Here is a 14,236-nt window from a genome sequence, read left to right on the forward strand (position 1 = left end):
ACATACATACATACACACACACATATACACACATACATATATACACAGACAAATAAAACTCTTCCAAAATGATGTCTTGGACCACCATTGCTCCAGACGTTTTTTTTTTTCCAGGTTTTGGAATGTATATGATATATTTTGAGAATGGAGCCTATATCTACACATAGAATTTATTTCTGTGTCACATACACATTACGCATCCAGGTAAAAACAAATTTCATTTAATATTTTAATCATTTTGTGTGTAAAACAGAGTCTCCTACAATAGGTAGGGTTCAGGTTCTGAGTCATATTTAAAGCTCCCAGTGTATAGTTGTTTATCCTCATAGGAGTCGAGATTTTTAAATAGAGAATAATATGAACAATTGGTTTTCAAAAGAATTACTTAGGGCCTGGTAAACAGTATGCGGTTTAGTAGCAGCTCAAGGAATTAAAACTAAATTAGGTAAGACGATCTTTCGGAGTAAGTTTTTTTTTTTGAAGATTTACAAAAAATATTGGTGAGAAGTTGAGATATGAAACCAAAAGTCTGATACCATGTGTCAAAAAGCACCACACTTGTCCTAGGCTGTAGAGAGCACAGACGCTAAGGTGAAGAGGGCCATTCTGCCTCTAAGGTGGTGCAGTCAGCAAGTGACTGCAGGCTCTGAGCTGGTTTATCCCAGACCCAACACTTGCTGGATATATCCCTTAAGCACATTTATTGTAACCCTCATTTTTGTCATCCTGAAAATGGAGTTGATAATATCTCCATCTTAGTTGTTGCTTGGGGACCAAATGACGCTGCCCATGTATATTGCTGGCCCTGGTCCCTGGTACCCAGAACCCTCTGCTTAAAGCCTGCCAGGTTTGCTGGACGGCTTACAAATGCCAAGCCAAAGACCCAGCCGAGGTGTCCTTCACCACTTGAATGAATACAGACACACATGCAGTTTTACAAAACTATAAAGAAAAATGAAAATATGACATCTGCAAAAAAAATGTGGATACAACTAGAAATTGTTGTTGAGTGAAATAAGCTAGACCCTCAAAAGTATCACATGGTACATAGATTTAAACTTACATATGTGTGTATATGTATATACGCATGTATGTCTTATGTGTGTGGATTTCATTCTCTCTCCCAGTGTCTGTGTGTGTGAGACAGAGAGAGAGAGAGAGAGAGAGAGAGAGAGAGAGAGAGAGAGAGAGAGAGAGAGATCATATGACATTCTGTGAGAAGAGAGGACGAGTTTGAAAAGAACTGTGAAATAAAGAAGGTAAGATGATCGGTGGGTGGAAGGGCATGAGGGGGCATGGGGGAGGGGATGAGGAGGGAAGGAATAAGAGCAAAGTGTAATGGCGCAATGACACAAATGTATGAAGAGGCCACTACTACGTTTGCTAGACTAAAAGAAATCCATTTGCAACTACCTCTGCATAGAAAGACTGTGTTCACTAAGAGATTTACATTGCTGAAATACTAAAAACAGTAAGCCAAGAAAGTTATGTAGGGCTGGAGAAATGCATCCGAGATCCTCTTAGAGAAGCCTTTCTGAACACTGCAAAGTGAACGAATGGGCCATTGCTTTGAAAACACACGGATCTAGACATATAAGGGTGGGCCATCGCAAAATTTATCCCTAATACCCAGGAAATAACTTTAAAGTTCATGTTCTATTTACAGTTGTTAACCATAGAAAGGACAGTGGGATTTGAAAACCACATTAAAATGGATTGCATTGAGTATCCTAAGAGATACTTAAGTAGAAAAAAAAATAGTGTAACAAAACATTAAAATAACTTCAAGAAAAAGAAAGAAATGAGCTGTGTTAGGAAGTCCTACCAAAGAGATAGATAAGCACTGTCATACATTTGAAAGACGATTAAGTTGTTAAAATGTCTTCTTTTAAATGTGCAGAGACTATTTCTCAACCACATTTTGCTAGGCAAACTTAAGATGTAAATTTAAAATGCTAATTTTAGGATCGGTCAGGAGTTCTTTTCCAGAGCTACATTTATCAGCCAGTGCATAAATGTGTCTCAGGAGGGACAAAGTTCTCAGAATGAAAATGAAGTCATATTGGATATGATGGGATTTGCCTGTAATTACCAGCTGAAGCAGGCTAACAATTCTGAGGGCAGACCGACCTTCGCAGCAAGATCCTAGCTCAAAACCAAAAAGCGATGGCCCTTGGAAATAAGTAAAGCTGAGAGGTCACCTGGCACTAATATCTTCTGACTTTGGTCCTACTTAGGATCGTACATACATCATTTTTCAGTTGCAAACATATTTCAGTTATTTTTACACCAACTCCAGCATATCATCCCGGGATTAAATTACTCAAAACTGAGGTCTAAAAACAGAAAGGAATCATAACTAATATGGCAAGAAAAAATACTTTCTACAAATTTTCTCCTCCCTTTGGCTACCAGACAGAGGACCTCCAGCAATTAGTACCCTGGAGGCGGGGAGGGGGGCGGTTGGAGGAGGATGCCAACACTCCTGCGCCAGCCCTAAAAGAAACTTGCCAGCCTAGAAGAGATTTCACATAGTTCTGACAACAAGAGACCCTCTTTCAGGAGGTCCTGGAACCCCGACAATGATGGTTAGTGATGCTAGGGGTCACTGATACTGTTCAGCTGTGTATAGTTTCCTATTTATACCGAGCCTCCTGTCACTGAGTGAAAACAGACTTGGGCCTGTTCCTCTTCCCCAGTGTGCCATTCTGCATGCATCTCTTTGCTCTGCTTTTCACTAGTATAGACTGCTGGTTCTGCAAATTCTGTGCTTCTCAGGTATCATGGGGACCAATGCTTCATGCAGGGACCTTGATAGCTACAAATGAACTGGGGCCCGTTCAGACAAGAATGTTGTGGTGGTGCTGTCTCTCCAGGAGACTTGTGGGAAAAAATTGAATAGTTTCAGCCTAGCAAGATACAGGCAAAGTGGATAAGTATTTTTCTTCAAAGGTGTTTAACTTTTGCACTTTTCTTGTTGTTGTTGATAGTGGTTGGCTTGGGCTCTGGTTTTAGAGGGTTTTGTTGTTGTTGTTGTTGTTGTTGTTTTTGGTTTTTTGTTTGTTTGTTTGGTTGGTTTTTTTGTTTATTTGTTTTGAGTCACCTCAGGCTGACCTTGAACTCACAACATAGCTGAAGGAGACCTTGAACTTTCCATTGTCCTTTCTCCATCCACACCTCCAGAGTGATGGGATTAAAAATGCACGCCATCACATCCCACTATTTTTTTTGTTTGTTTCATTTTATTTTCTTTTGAGACACGATTTCTCTATCTTACTCAGACTAGCCTTGAACCTGTGCCAATTCTCTGGCCTCAGCCTCTTGAGAACTAGGATTATAGGCATTAGATACCACACCCAGCTTCTAGATTGCTTGGAAGTTCCACTAGGAGGAAGTTTTAGAAAACCTTTTTTTTTTTTTTTTTTAATCAACCAAAGGAAAAAAATTAAACTTGTGAGCTCTCTATCAAGAGATGTGTTGAATATTAATTGAATATTAATATATTAATCATAAGCAAAATATACAAGGCACAAGTGAGAAATTCAGTTATATGCTTCACATCCATGGATTTATGCACACTTGCTCTGCAGTGCTGTCCATCCCTGTAGTCTTCCCTGACAACTCCCGCTCCTCTCCCTTAATGCCAAAGTAATAGTAACTGTGAGGAGCTTGTGGTACCTGATCACGTAATGACTGGCTTAGCTGAGCTCTTCCCCTTTTTAAAATACCTTACATGCTACTGCAGTGTGGAACCCTGATTTTTCCTGGTCTCTGTAAGTCTGTTTTAGGCACATTTCTTCCTTGAGAAGAGCTCAGTCCAGAAATGATAGAGCATTTCTCATGTTTAAGACCTGACCTGTGTGTTGAGAGTATAGAAATGGAAGCAATGCAGTCTCCATCCTCAAAGAGGTCAGATCTAACCGGGGAGACTGTGACCTCTTGTCGACGTGTCCAGCTTCACAGACAGAAATCAGGGCTAGAGGCTCAGGGCTGAGGGAAGCGAACTGTGTGCTCAGGGCCCTCTCAGACACTTCCGGGAATGAAGACCCTGTTTAACTTCCCCTTTCTTCCCAACTTCCCATTTCATATGCTGACAGAGAGCTCAGATTCAAAAAGATTCCATGACGACCAACACTATGTGTGATGTGGGCATCATTGTAATACTCCCCCGTACCTGGGGGCATTTCATTTTGAGTAACGTGCTATTAAATCAGCCTTTCACTTCTAGTGCATTGTAAATCACATCATCTGGTTTCCTACTTCTGGTGCAACTTCTCAGGAACTTGTTTTACATCGTGTCAAAGCCCTTAGGAAGCAAGGAAACAAGCCTATGCAGTAGTATATTTTATGCGAATAAATTCTATCAAATTGGACTTTCCTTAGTACAAAAAAAAAAAACCAAAAAACCCACATTTAAATAAGCTGCACAGAAGGGCAGTGTGGTTTCCAACCCTGTTTCCTGAGTTTTAGATGTGTGCTCACATTTTGCCTTTGTCTTTTCCAGGCTCTAAGACTTTAAACAAACTGTTCATCTTTTTTCTAAACATCAATACCTACTTCTCCTTACAAACATTAAAAGACATGATACATTTAAAAGAGATTATCACACTGTAGGGCCTCAGATATGGCCGCCGTAGAGACAGGCCGGAGTCCAATTTTGTGAGTAATACAGTTGGGATGATTCTGGCCCAAAAGTGTTCTGGTCCCATCTATAAGAGAAAATAATTCTTTGGGAAAGGAGATCCCTGCCGTTTGAACCCAAAAGGACCCAAATGAAGATCGGTTACAGTGGGTACACACAGCTCTGGGCTATGCTGGTGCCACAATCCCAGTTCCACGTCAGCTGTGCCATGTTTTATCTTGGGGACCTTCAGCATCACCTTCTGCTTCTCTGGACCCCAGTGAAGTAATGGATAGTTGTATGTGTTGAAAATAATATGAGCTTAGTAATTTTAGCTCTCTTTGTTTCTGATTAGGAAATTAATTTTTAAGAAATAAATACTTCAGTTGTTCTTGAATACATATGAATTGGATGTTCCTATAACCATAACTTTAAAACAAGAGAAGATTCCTTCATGTTAGGTCTCTCATTGTCAAAAAAAAAAAAAAAAAAAAAAAACTAGTTTCCATGACAACAACGCAGCAATTACTAGGCACCAAAGGCCAGATTTGAACAGCATCATAAGACTTGAATGTCCTGTGAGGTGGATAGACAGCCCAGATAGTTGTATGGGTTATCCTAGGAATGTTCTATAAAGTCATTAACGCACTCAAGGCTTAGCGCTGTCCCTAACACGCTGTGCCCTCATGTTAACCACCACGAGAAGAGAGTGCAAACTTCTGGGGATTGTTTCATCCTGTTCAGAAGACAGCACTGGTTCTAGGAAAGAACCCCTGGACAAAATCCTCAGTCTGTTTTGTTTTCTTCTTATCCTTGACTTACTCGCTGCTGGTTCATTACTTCCTTTAACAATGGCATACATATAATGTACTTTGATAAATACTCCTTCCCCAGTCAGCCTCTCTGATGTCTCATCTCCTATTTTCACCAAACCCCTTCATCCAAATGCCAGCTTAACACTAAACTCAACAATACACACTTTCTGCTTTAAGTGTGTGGAGCACCTTCCCAGCTCCCTGCTCTTGTCTTTCTCACCACCCTGGTTTCTGGGCTGTCTATCCACTTCACAGGACATTCAAGTCTTACGATGCTGGTCAAATCTGTCCTTTGGTGCCTAGTAATTGCTGCGTTGTTGTCATGGAAACTAGTTTTTTCTTTTTTTTTTTTTTTTTGACAATGAGAGACCTAACATGAAGGAATCTTCTCTTGTTTTAAAGTTATGGTTATAGGAACATCTAATTCATATGTGTTCAAAAACAACTGAAGTATTTATTTCTTAAAAATTAATTTCCTAATCAGAAACAAAGAGAGCTAAAATTACTAAGCTCATATTATTTTCAAAATACCTGTGCCTTCCAGAGCACTATGGGGCCATAAGATGGGGGCTTTGCTATTGGGCAAGCCTGGATTTGAACTGAAGGCCATCCTCTTACAGTTGTTTGATAATGCACAAGTCTCCTACTCTCTGTCAGGTCTTAGGATTGAAGAGGGATCCCATTGGTATGGCAGCAAGTAGTACATACAGGGCCACAAATGATCCTTAAAATAATCACAAGTGACAAGACTCAGAGGCAAGGAGTGCTATATAGAAAGAAACAGTTGAGAATGACAGTCACATTTTTTTTCTCCCCTTCTTAGCCAGAATCTCTATTTAAAGAGATTCTGCCAGGAGGCAGAAGAGGAAGCATAAATTGTGAAATGTGGACAGTTATCTCTAACTGAACAAAAAGAGAAACGTGGGCTTAGGAGATGGCTCAGGCGGAAATGCACTTGCTGCCAGGCCTGATGACTTGGATCTAATCTCCAGGAACCACATGGTGGGTGGGGGCAATCGACCAGCAAGTTGTCTACTGACCTCAGCACACACACTGTGGGTACATGTGTACACACACACACACACCACAGAGAGAGGGGGTATGATGGAGAGCCTAAAAAAGAAAAAGAAAGAAAGAGGCAGAACAAAAAAGAGATGTTTTAAAGTTTATACTATTGGCTATCAACCCTAAGACTTAACAAAATTTCTATATCAGTGTTTTCCAATGTTATACTCTTTTCCAACCAAAATATCCCAACTTAAAAGTAATTATTTCATAAGTCACAGGAGAGAGGAGGCATGCTTAATTTCCACCCTGGAATCTTGAGCTGCATAGACCAGACAAGCAAAGAAGAGGAAAGTACTTCGGTTACTGTTGGCACGCTTTCATCTGAGCAGCCACACTCACGGCTCCTGGAGTCTCCACACGAAGGAGACTCTCAGGGTGCTTTCCACAGCAAGGATTTAGAACCATAACCCATCTCACAGGTCGCTGTGGTGTATTTGCTTTCTGATATCCGTCTTCACTTATGTGCTGCCCATTGTACTCTAGGCTCTTATATAGATGGATAGTTAGATAGATTTTAATCCACATAATACAACTGAAAAGACCTTACTAATTAGAAATCCTAGTTTCAGATCTATACTTGCAAAAAAAAATGCCAAATTCCAGGGTTGGGAGCACATCTCTGTGGTAAAGCATTTTTGCCCAACCATATGCAAGGCCCTGGGTTTGAATTGCAACATTGAAAAAAAAAATTCAAACAAAAGTAAAGTGCCAAATTAGAGAATATTAGTATATTATTAGAAGGAGTGTCTAAGTGGCCCCAAGGAAATTCAAAACAACATGAAAAAAAACATATTAGATTGAATGTAATGTAAATCTAAGTGTAATATTAATGTGCATTTCCAAAAGAATTATGGGAGATGTACATTGTAAAAATATCAATGTGAGGTTTCACTGTACTCTTTTCTAGAGTCTTTCCTAAATTGACACTTGCCAGTCATAATCTGAGAGAATTACTGTGGCTAATATAAAGCTATTAAATCCAGGTGCTTCACAGCGTTGAATCCACCACACCCACTTTCCAGTGAAATGGCTTCACTTATCGCAGACCGAATCATCTCTATTTTTGAAGCTTAATAACTGTAAAATGTAAGCACACAGACTTTTTGTATTAAAACAAGCCCTGGCCTGTGAGGTGGCTGAGCAGTTAAAGGTGCCCGCCAGCAAGCAGAATGGCCCAGATAGAGAAATGACTTCAGCAAATTGTCCTCTGACCTTTTCATGTACACCATGGAAGTTATGGACCCGCACAAATCCACAGACACTGAGAAACACACACACACACACACACACACACACACACACACACACACACACTAATAAGATACTATTCAGTGTGATCAGGAAAGAGATCAGCCAACAACAGTTCCTATCAGATCTCAGAGAGGAAGGACATGGCAATCTACACGCATCTATTTCGTTTACAAAGGATGTTTCAGAATTCAACGAGCCTAAGAGGATACACATGAAGACCAAGTCACAAGTCACCAGCACAGATACACTGTGAACACTCACGGAAGCTAGCTTTGCTTCAGAGAAAGCCTGTGCTGGTAAACAGAGAGTTCGGTGCCTAGGGGGCGAGAAACAGTGTTCTCCTGCCTCTGTCACTCACTCGTGTGTTTTCATCTTAGTCTCTTCACAGATAATTGAACATTTCTTTCTAATCTGAAATTAAAAAAAAAAAATGTGCCCGTACCCCTTAATGCCCATAGGACATAGAACTTTTTAAACTAAAATAGAAACAAATGAAGGCCCTAAAATCAAGCCGCAGCAGGGCAAGGTTGTTCATTCCTATAATCCTGGGCTTTGGGAGATTGAGTCTGGAAGCTTGCCACCAGTTCCAGGCTAGCCTTGGGCATGCAATAATAGCGATAGAGTAAGACCCAATCTCAAAGCTCGATTAACTAGCAAATTAATGGGCTGAATTGAGTTTTTAAAAAGTCACATTGTCTGCTCATTTTTTAGAAAACGACTCATAAATTTAGTCAGAAGCAACATTTCTGAGACCCTGAAACCCAGTGCGTTTGCATACTCAGTACTGCTCACAGGATGCCAGCAGCCCTTATGTGTGAATTCACCATGCAAGGAACTTTCACAACTGAAAGCACACACAGCAGCAGGAGAAAGACTAGAAACATTGACAAAATTCAATTTTCCATGACACTGAGCAATTTTTAATATTCTCACATCTCCACTCCCATTCTTTAAGATGATATATCTACCACTTTGGTGGTCTGTTATACAAATTTACTAAGGTTTCAAGTAAGACACAGCAGCCGACACCCACACTTACCACCTCTAACCACCCTAACACCCATGAAACAAAACACAAGGTCTTTCATGCAGTAAGTCTAAGAAGGCCCAGGAAATTAGCTGCATTGGTCTGTTAGCTTACTGCTACTCAACCCCACCCATCCCACCCCCAATCCTTCCACCAGCCTGGCAATTCACATAAGAACCGAACAGCTCTCCAAGTGACTTCTATCACAGAAGTATTGGAGGCTTTTTTTCCCCCCAGAAGACAATGTGTAGCTGTTGCAAAGTGTTTGAAATCATGAAAAAGGAAATCTGTATTTTCACCTTCCACACCCTGCAGTCTGGAATTCTCAGGCTCATTCGGGCAAACTGAGCTGAGGCCTGAACTAGGTTAGTTCCCTTTAAAGGCAAAAAGAGTCAGGGAAAGTTGTTGAGGCAGCCCCACTAATAACACACTGTGTCTGTGATGCAACATTCTCTTTATGCCAACCCTACAGATCCAACATGGAGCATCCTCGAAAGGGAGGCGCAGTGTATGAAGCAAACACTAATCTTCTGCAAGACTTGAAAGTGGACTCCCTACTTACCTTCTTCACAAGGTAGCCCTCCCTGATGCGCTTTGGTTCCATGCCTAGAGGATAGCCAGCCCCACGGGTCCACACTTCAGAGTCAGCCGCACGGGTCCACACTTCAGACGCGTTCTCTGAGGAGCTCAGTCTCCTCTGAGAGCAGAGGTGGTTGTGGGCTGCTCTTTTTACAGTGAGGTCTCTTTCACAATCTCTCTTCTGCTGGTGACTACATGATGACATCCTTTTCCCCTCACTGGGGTGACAAGTCAGAAAAGGGAACTGTACAGATGAACAGCCCATGTTTTCCTAATGCTGGAAATAGTGCAGTTTAGTCAAATATTTACCCATATGTAAAAATCTTCTCCTAAACAGAAAAAAAAAAAGATAAGAGATGAACAATAAAATATTATTGGTTGAAACTGTCCTGCTTAGGAATTATTCTTGAAATATTAAAAGTATTTAATAAAAATGCCAAGAAGCTGTCTCCATCCCCACACTGACACGCACTCCAGCCCAGCCAAGAGAGTGCTTGCCCCTGCCCTCCACTGTCCCCACACTTCTAGGAGGCCCAACCATCCAGTGGATGAAACTGGAAAATAATATACTAAAGTAGCCCAGCTCAGAAAGACAAATGCTGCATACCCTCTCTTTTTTATGAATCCTAGCTCTAGATTTTGAGATTTGAATCTGTAACCTTGAAGTAATCATAGAAGCCAGGAAACTAAAAGGAGATCATTGGAGAGAGGGTGAGCAATAGCTCTAGAGTTGAGTTTAACAGGATATACAGGTGCTGTGTGAACTGGTGCAGGGGAAAGTGAGGGGGCTGTAATTGGGGAGAGAAGAGGAAAGGAGAGAAAGAGAGAGAGAGAGAGAGAGAGAGAGAGAGAGAGAGAGAGAGAGAGAGACAACATTGAGGATATTGAGGATGTTTGGGAAAGCCCCAGGGAAAACATTATTTTGTAAGCTTATTTTTAAAAATACATATATGGTGTGTGTGTGTGTGTGTGTGTGTGTGTGTGTGTGTGTGTGTGTGTGTGTGTGAAATGGAGTTGTGCCACAAAAGCAGAGACTACCAAAAACGCAGTGCTGGGCAGGCATGGGAAACCTCTCTTCAAATTGTTGATCAGAATGGTCCAGAAAACTCTCAGAACAGAAGAACGAAGCATGATGACTCACACCTTTAATTGCAGCATTCAGGAGGCAAAAGCAGGTGAGTCTCTGTGAGTTTGAGGCCAGCCTGGTCTATGTAGTAAGTTCCAGGACAGCCAAGGATATGAGGTAAGACCCTGTCAAAGTTGGTGGAAGAAAAGATGTGTGTGTGTGTGTGTGTGTGTGTGTGTGTGTGTGTGTGTGTGCGTGTGTATTATTATTACCATTGCCCTTGGTTGCCTCCCAGATCTTAAAGGAAGGATCTATTGCTGAAGACAGCACACACTTCAGGACACACACAGAGGACTTGGAACACGAGGTGGAACTTACCTGGAATACTCCTCCAGAGGACTAGCTCTCAGAGTGCCAAAGGAGAAAAGCTAATCAACAGTCCTACCCAGTTATATACCCTGTGGCCCACAACAATGACTGGCACAGCAAGATATACTCAGTGGTGCAGTAGTGGCACCCAGAGTTAAAGGAGTAACCAACAACTTTCCAATTGGATTTAAGGCTCACTTAATAGGGTTAAATCCATGCTTGGTACTGTACACCTAGAAAACTACCTATGGACAGAGATGTCTTAGATCCTGGAGGAGATCCTACTACTGCCGTTTTTCTAAGTCAGAATAACACAGTTTCTAAATGTGTTCTAATATTTACATATATATATATATATATATATATATATATATATATATATATATATATATATATGTGTAGCTCTTGCTCCTCATCAAAGATGCTTTTTCTTTCCAGCACACTGAGGTCATTTAAGAAATCCACAACTGGTCAAATTCAAAGAACAAGTGATCGTGGGGTTCCTAGCCCCAGATGATACATCTACAACACTACCCTTACCCTAAGGCTCAAGAGGCATTGTGGAAGAGGAGCAGAAAGATCATAAAAACCAAACCAAATGTTAGTATTTTCTACACAGAACTGGGAAGCTGCAGCCATGAAATCTCAACAATATAGTTGCTTAGATACAATCTGTATAATCGTACCAGTCAATACACCATCATGGATGGGAAAAATCTTACAAGAGCCACAGCCAGTCAGTGGTGAGATTCCACCCCTAGATGAAGAGCTACAACCCATCAATGGTGAGATCCTACCATCCCTAGATAAAGAACTACAGCCAATCAATGGCTAATGAGAGATGGAGATCCAGTTTTCTCTAGGGACCAGCCACTAAAAACTTAGCCAATCCCTGCTTTCTCAGAAAGCTGAGAATAGGGCTTCCTCAAGACTCAGCTATTCCACTCCTTGGAATATACCCAGAAAATGCTCCACCACACAACAAGGACATGTGTTCAAGCATGTTCATAGTGGCCTTATTCATAATAGCCAGAACATGGAAATAGCCTAAGTGTCTCTCAGTAGAAGAATGGATAAAGAAATTGTGATATGTTTACACAATGAAATATTACTCAGCTATTAAAAATGAGGAATTCCCAAAATTTGTGGACAAATGGATTGAACTAGAAATGATCATAATGAGTGAATTATCCCAGAAGCAGAAAGACTCAAATGGTATATACTCACTTATATCTGGACACTAACCCAACGGATATGTCCCATGAAAGTCTTCACTTACCAGGAAAGTGGGATAGATGGGAGAACATCCTATTGGGACTCTAGGTAAGAGAAGTATGGGAGACTAGGGAAATAGAAGGATCCAGAGGGACCTAGAAACCTACAAGAAGAACATTATGATGGGCATATCTGGGCCCAGGGGTTCTGCTCAAACTATGGCACCAACCAAGGACAATACGTGCAGTAAATATCAAACCCCTACCCAGATCTAGCCAATGGACAGGACATTCTCCACAGTTGAGTGGAGAGTGGGGACTGACTTTCACACGAACTCTGGTGCCCCATATTTGACCACGTCCCCTTGATGGGGAGGCCCAGTGGCACTCAGAGGAAGGATAGCAGGCTACCAAGAAGAGACTTGATACTCTATGATCATATACAGATGGAGGAGGTCCCCCTTAGTCACAGTCATAGGGGAGGGGAATAGGGTGAAAGTGGAAGGGAGGGAGGAATGGGAGGATACAAGGGATGGGATAACAATTAAGAGGTAATAGGAAACTGCCTCCTTTGTGCCTCCCAAGCACTCAGACCTAAACACAGGTACGTAAAAACAACACCAAACACTAAATGGACCCACTAGGATTGTATGGTTTTTTGAAGAGTGACAATAATAATACAGAGGAAGAGGTCATCAAGTTGAGGGGATTGGGAAGAATATGGGAGAAATTGGAAGGGGAGAAAGAGGGGTCTAGAAATTATTTAAATATTATTCATATATGAAATTCTTTAGAAATAAAAACTTAAATTTAAAAAAACTTCCAAGAAATTCTGCCTAGCACAACAAAGGTGAGCACTGTTAAGTGCATTCTTGCTCCTATGCTGGACACTAGCGGACTTTGTTCCATCAACCTCATTTAATTCAGTCTCTCGAGAACCTCATTGGATAGTATAGTATTGTTTCTTTTCTTTTCTTTTTTTTTTTCTTTTTTCTTTCTTTTTTTTTTTTTTAGTACTGTTTCTTAAAAGTAAGGAGACTCAGACGCAGAAAAGCAGAGCTTGTCTCAAGTGACAAGGCAGGTACAAGCTAAAGCCGGAAGGTAAGGCACCTGTACCGGAGTCCTCCCAGTGAGCTGAGAGCAGACGAGCAGACTAGCATTGTTCTTCAGGTTTTACTGAAGAAATTCCCTTAGTAGTGTGTCTCAAAGGTATGTGACTGCAGAATTATTTTTAAGCAATCCCTAATAACATTTTGCTGAGTCAACTTAAAGAAAGAAGCCTAACAACCTCGTAGCTCAGAATGCAACACATTGGGAAATAGGGCTAACAGATGTAAATAGTTAAGGAAAATGAGGTCATACTTGAACAGAGTGGCACCAATCCAATATAACTGTCCGTATAAAGGAAAGAGACACACAGAAAGGAAACTCCATCGTGAACAAAGAGGCAGAATTATGGTAATGAGTTTTTAATTCAAAGAATGCCAACGATACCAGCTAGAAGACACGAGCAAGGCTGTGTCTCAGAAAACGTGGCTTTGCTGCCTTATAAAGCATGCAATATGGTGCTTCTGTGTTTTAAGCTACCCACTTGGAGATACTTGAGTATAGTTGCACTATGAAAACTAGATGCAGTTTTGAAAAGCTAAGATTCTATTAGATAAACTTTTATATAATATTAGGAAAGTTACTTAGTCATTCACCCTTAGTTTTATCATCATCTATAAAACAGGGTCAATAAAAGCTGTCTAGTGAGGCCATTCTGAGTATTAAATAAGATGATACATGTAATATTTAGAATGTTGCATAGATTGCGATTGAGGACTGTAAATGTTATTCATTACCTTCAGGCAAATTAACATCATCCTGAGACCAGCCCTTCTCAGTGGTAAGTTTAACAGATATTATAGAATCCTCTAGGTGATTTCTGAGGGCTTGAAATCTTTATCCAACTAGACTAGTTAGGAGCTGCTGGCTGCAATCAACAGAAACCAACTTTGACTAATGGAGACGAGCGTGAGAATTCCTGGAAGGAAGCCATGTCTGCAAAGACTGATGGTACAGCAGTGATCTGGAAGGGTTGGAATGCTGCGAGTACAGAGACCCTAGTTACACCTCATCTTGGGCTCCCTTTAACTCCTGAAGTAGCCATTCTGATGCCCTCCTCTGTACGGGAACAACTATCCTGAGACTAATGGATAGAAATCTTCTGTAATTCAGCAGATC

At 40.9% G+C, this 14,236-nt stretch overlaps 1 protein-coding gene across 1 annotated transcript in view; it reads right to left on the reverse strand.

Moving 5' to 3' along the window:
• Positions 1 to 9,581, reverse strand: part of Plek (pleckstrin) — a 28,801-nt gene extending 19,220 nt beyond the window's left edge. Inside the window, exon 1 of the mRNA XM_051164912.1 lies at positions 9,345 to 9,581. Coding sequence (XP_051020869.1) covers positions 9,345 to 9,566 — 222 coding nt within the window. The 5' untranslated portion in view covers positions 9,567 to 9,581. The remainder of the gene's footprint in view (positions 1 to 9,344) is intronic.
• Positions 9,582 to 14,236: the final 4,655 nt, after the last annotated feature.

The sequence above is a fragment of the Acomys russatus genome, chromosome 22 (assembly GCF_903995435.1).
Source record: "Acomys russatus chromosome 22, mAcoRus1.1, whole genome shotgun sequence".
In the NCBI taxonomy this organism is placed as follows: Eukaryota; Metazoa; Chordata; class Mammalia; order Rodentia; family Muridae; genus Acomys; species Acomys russatus.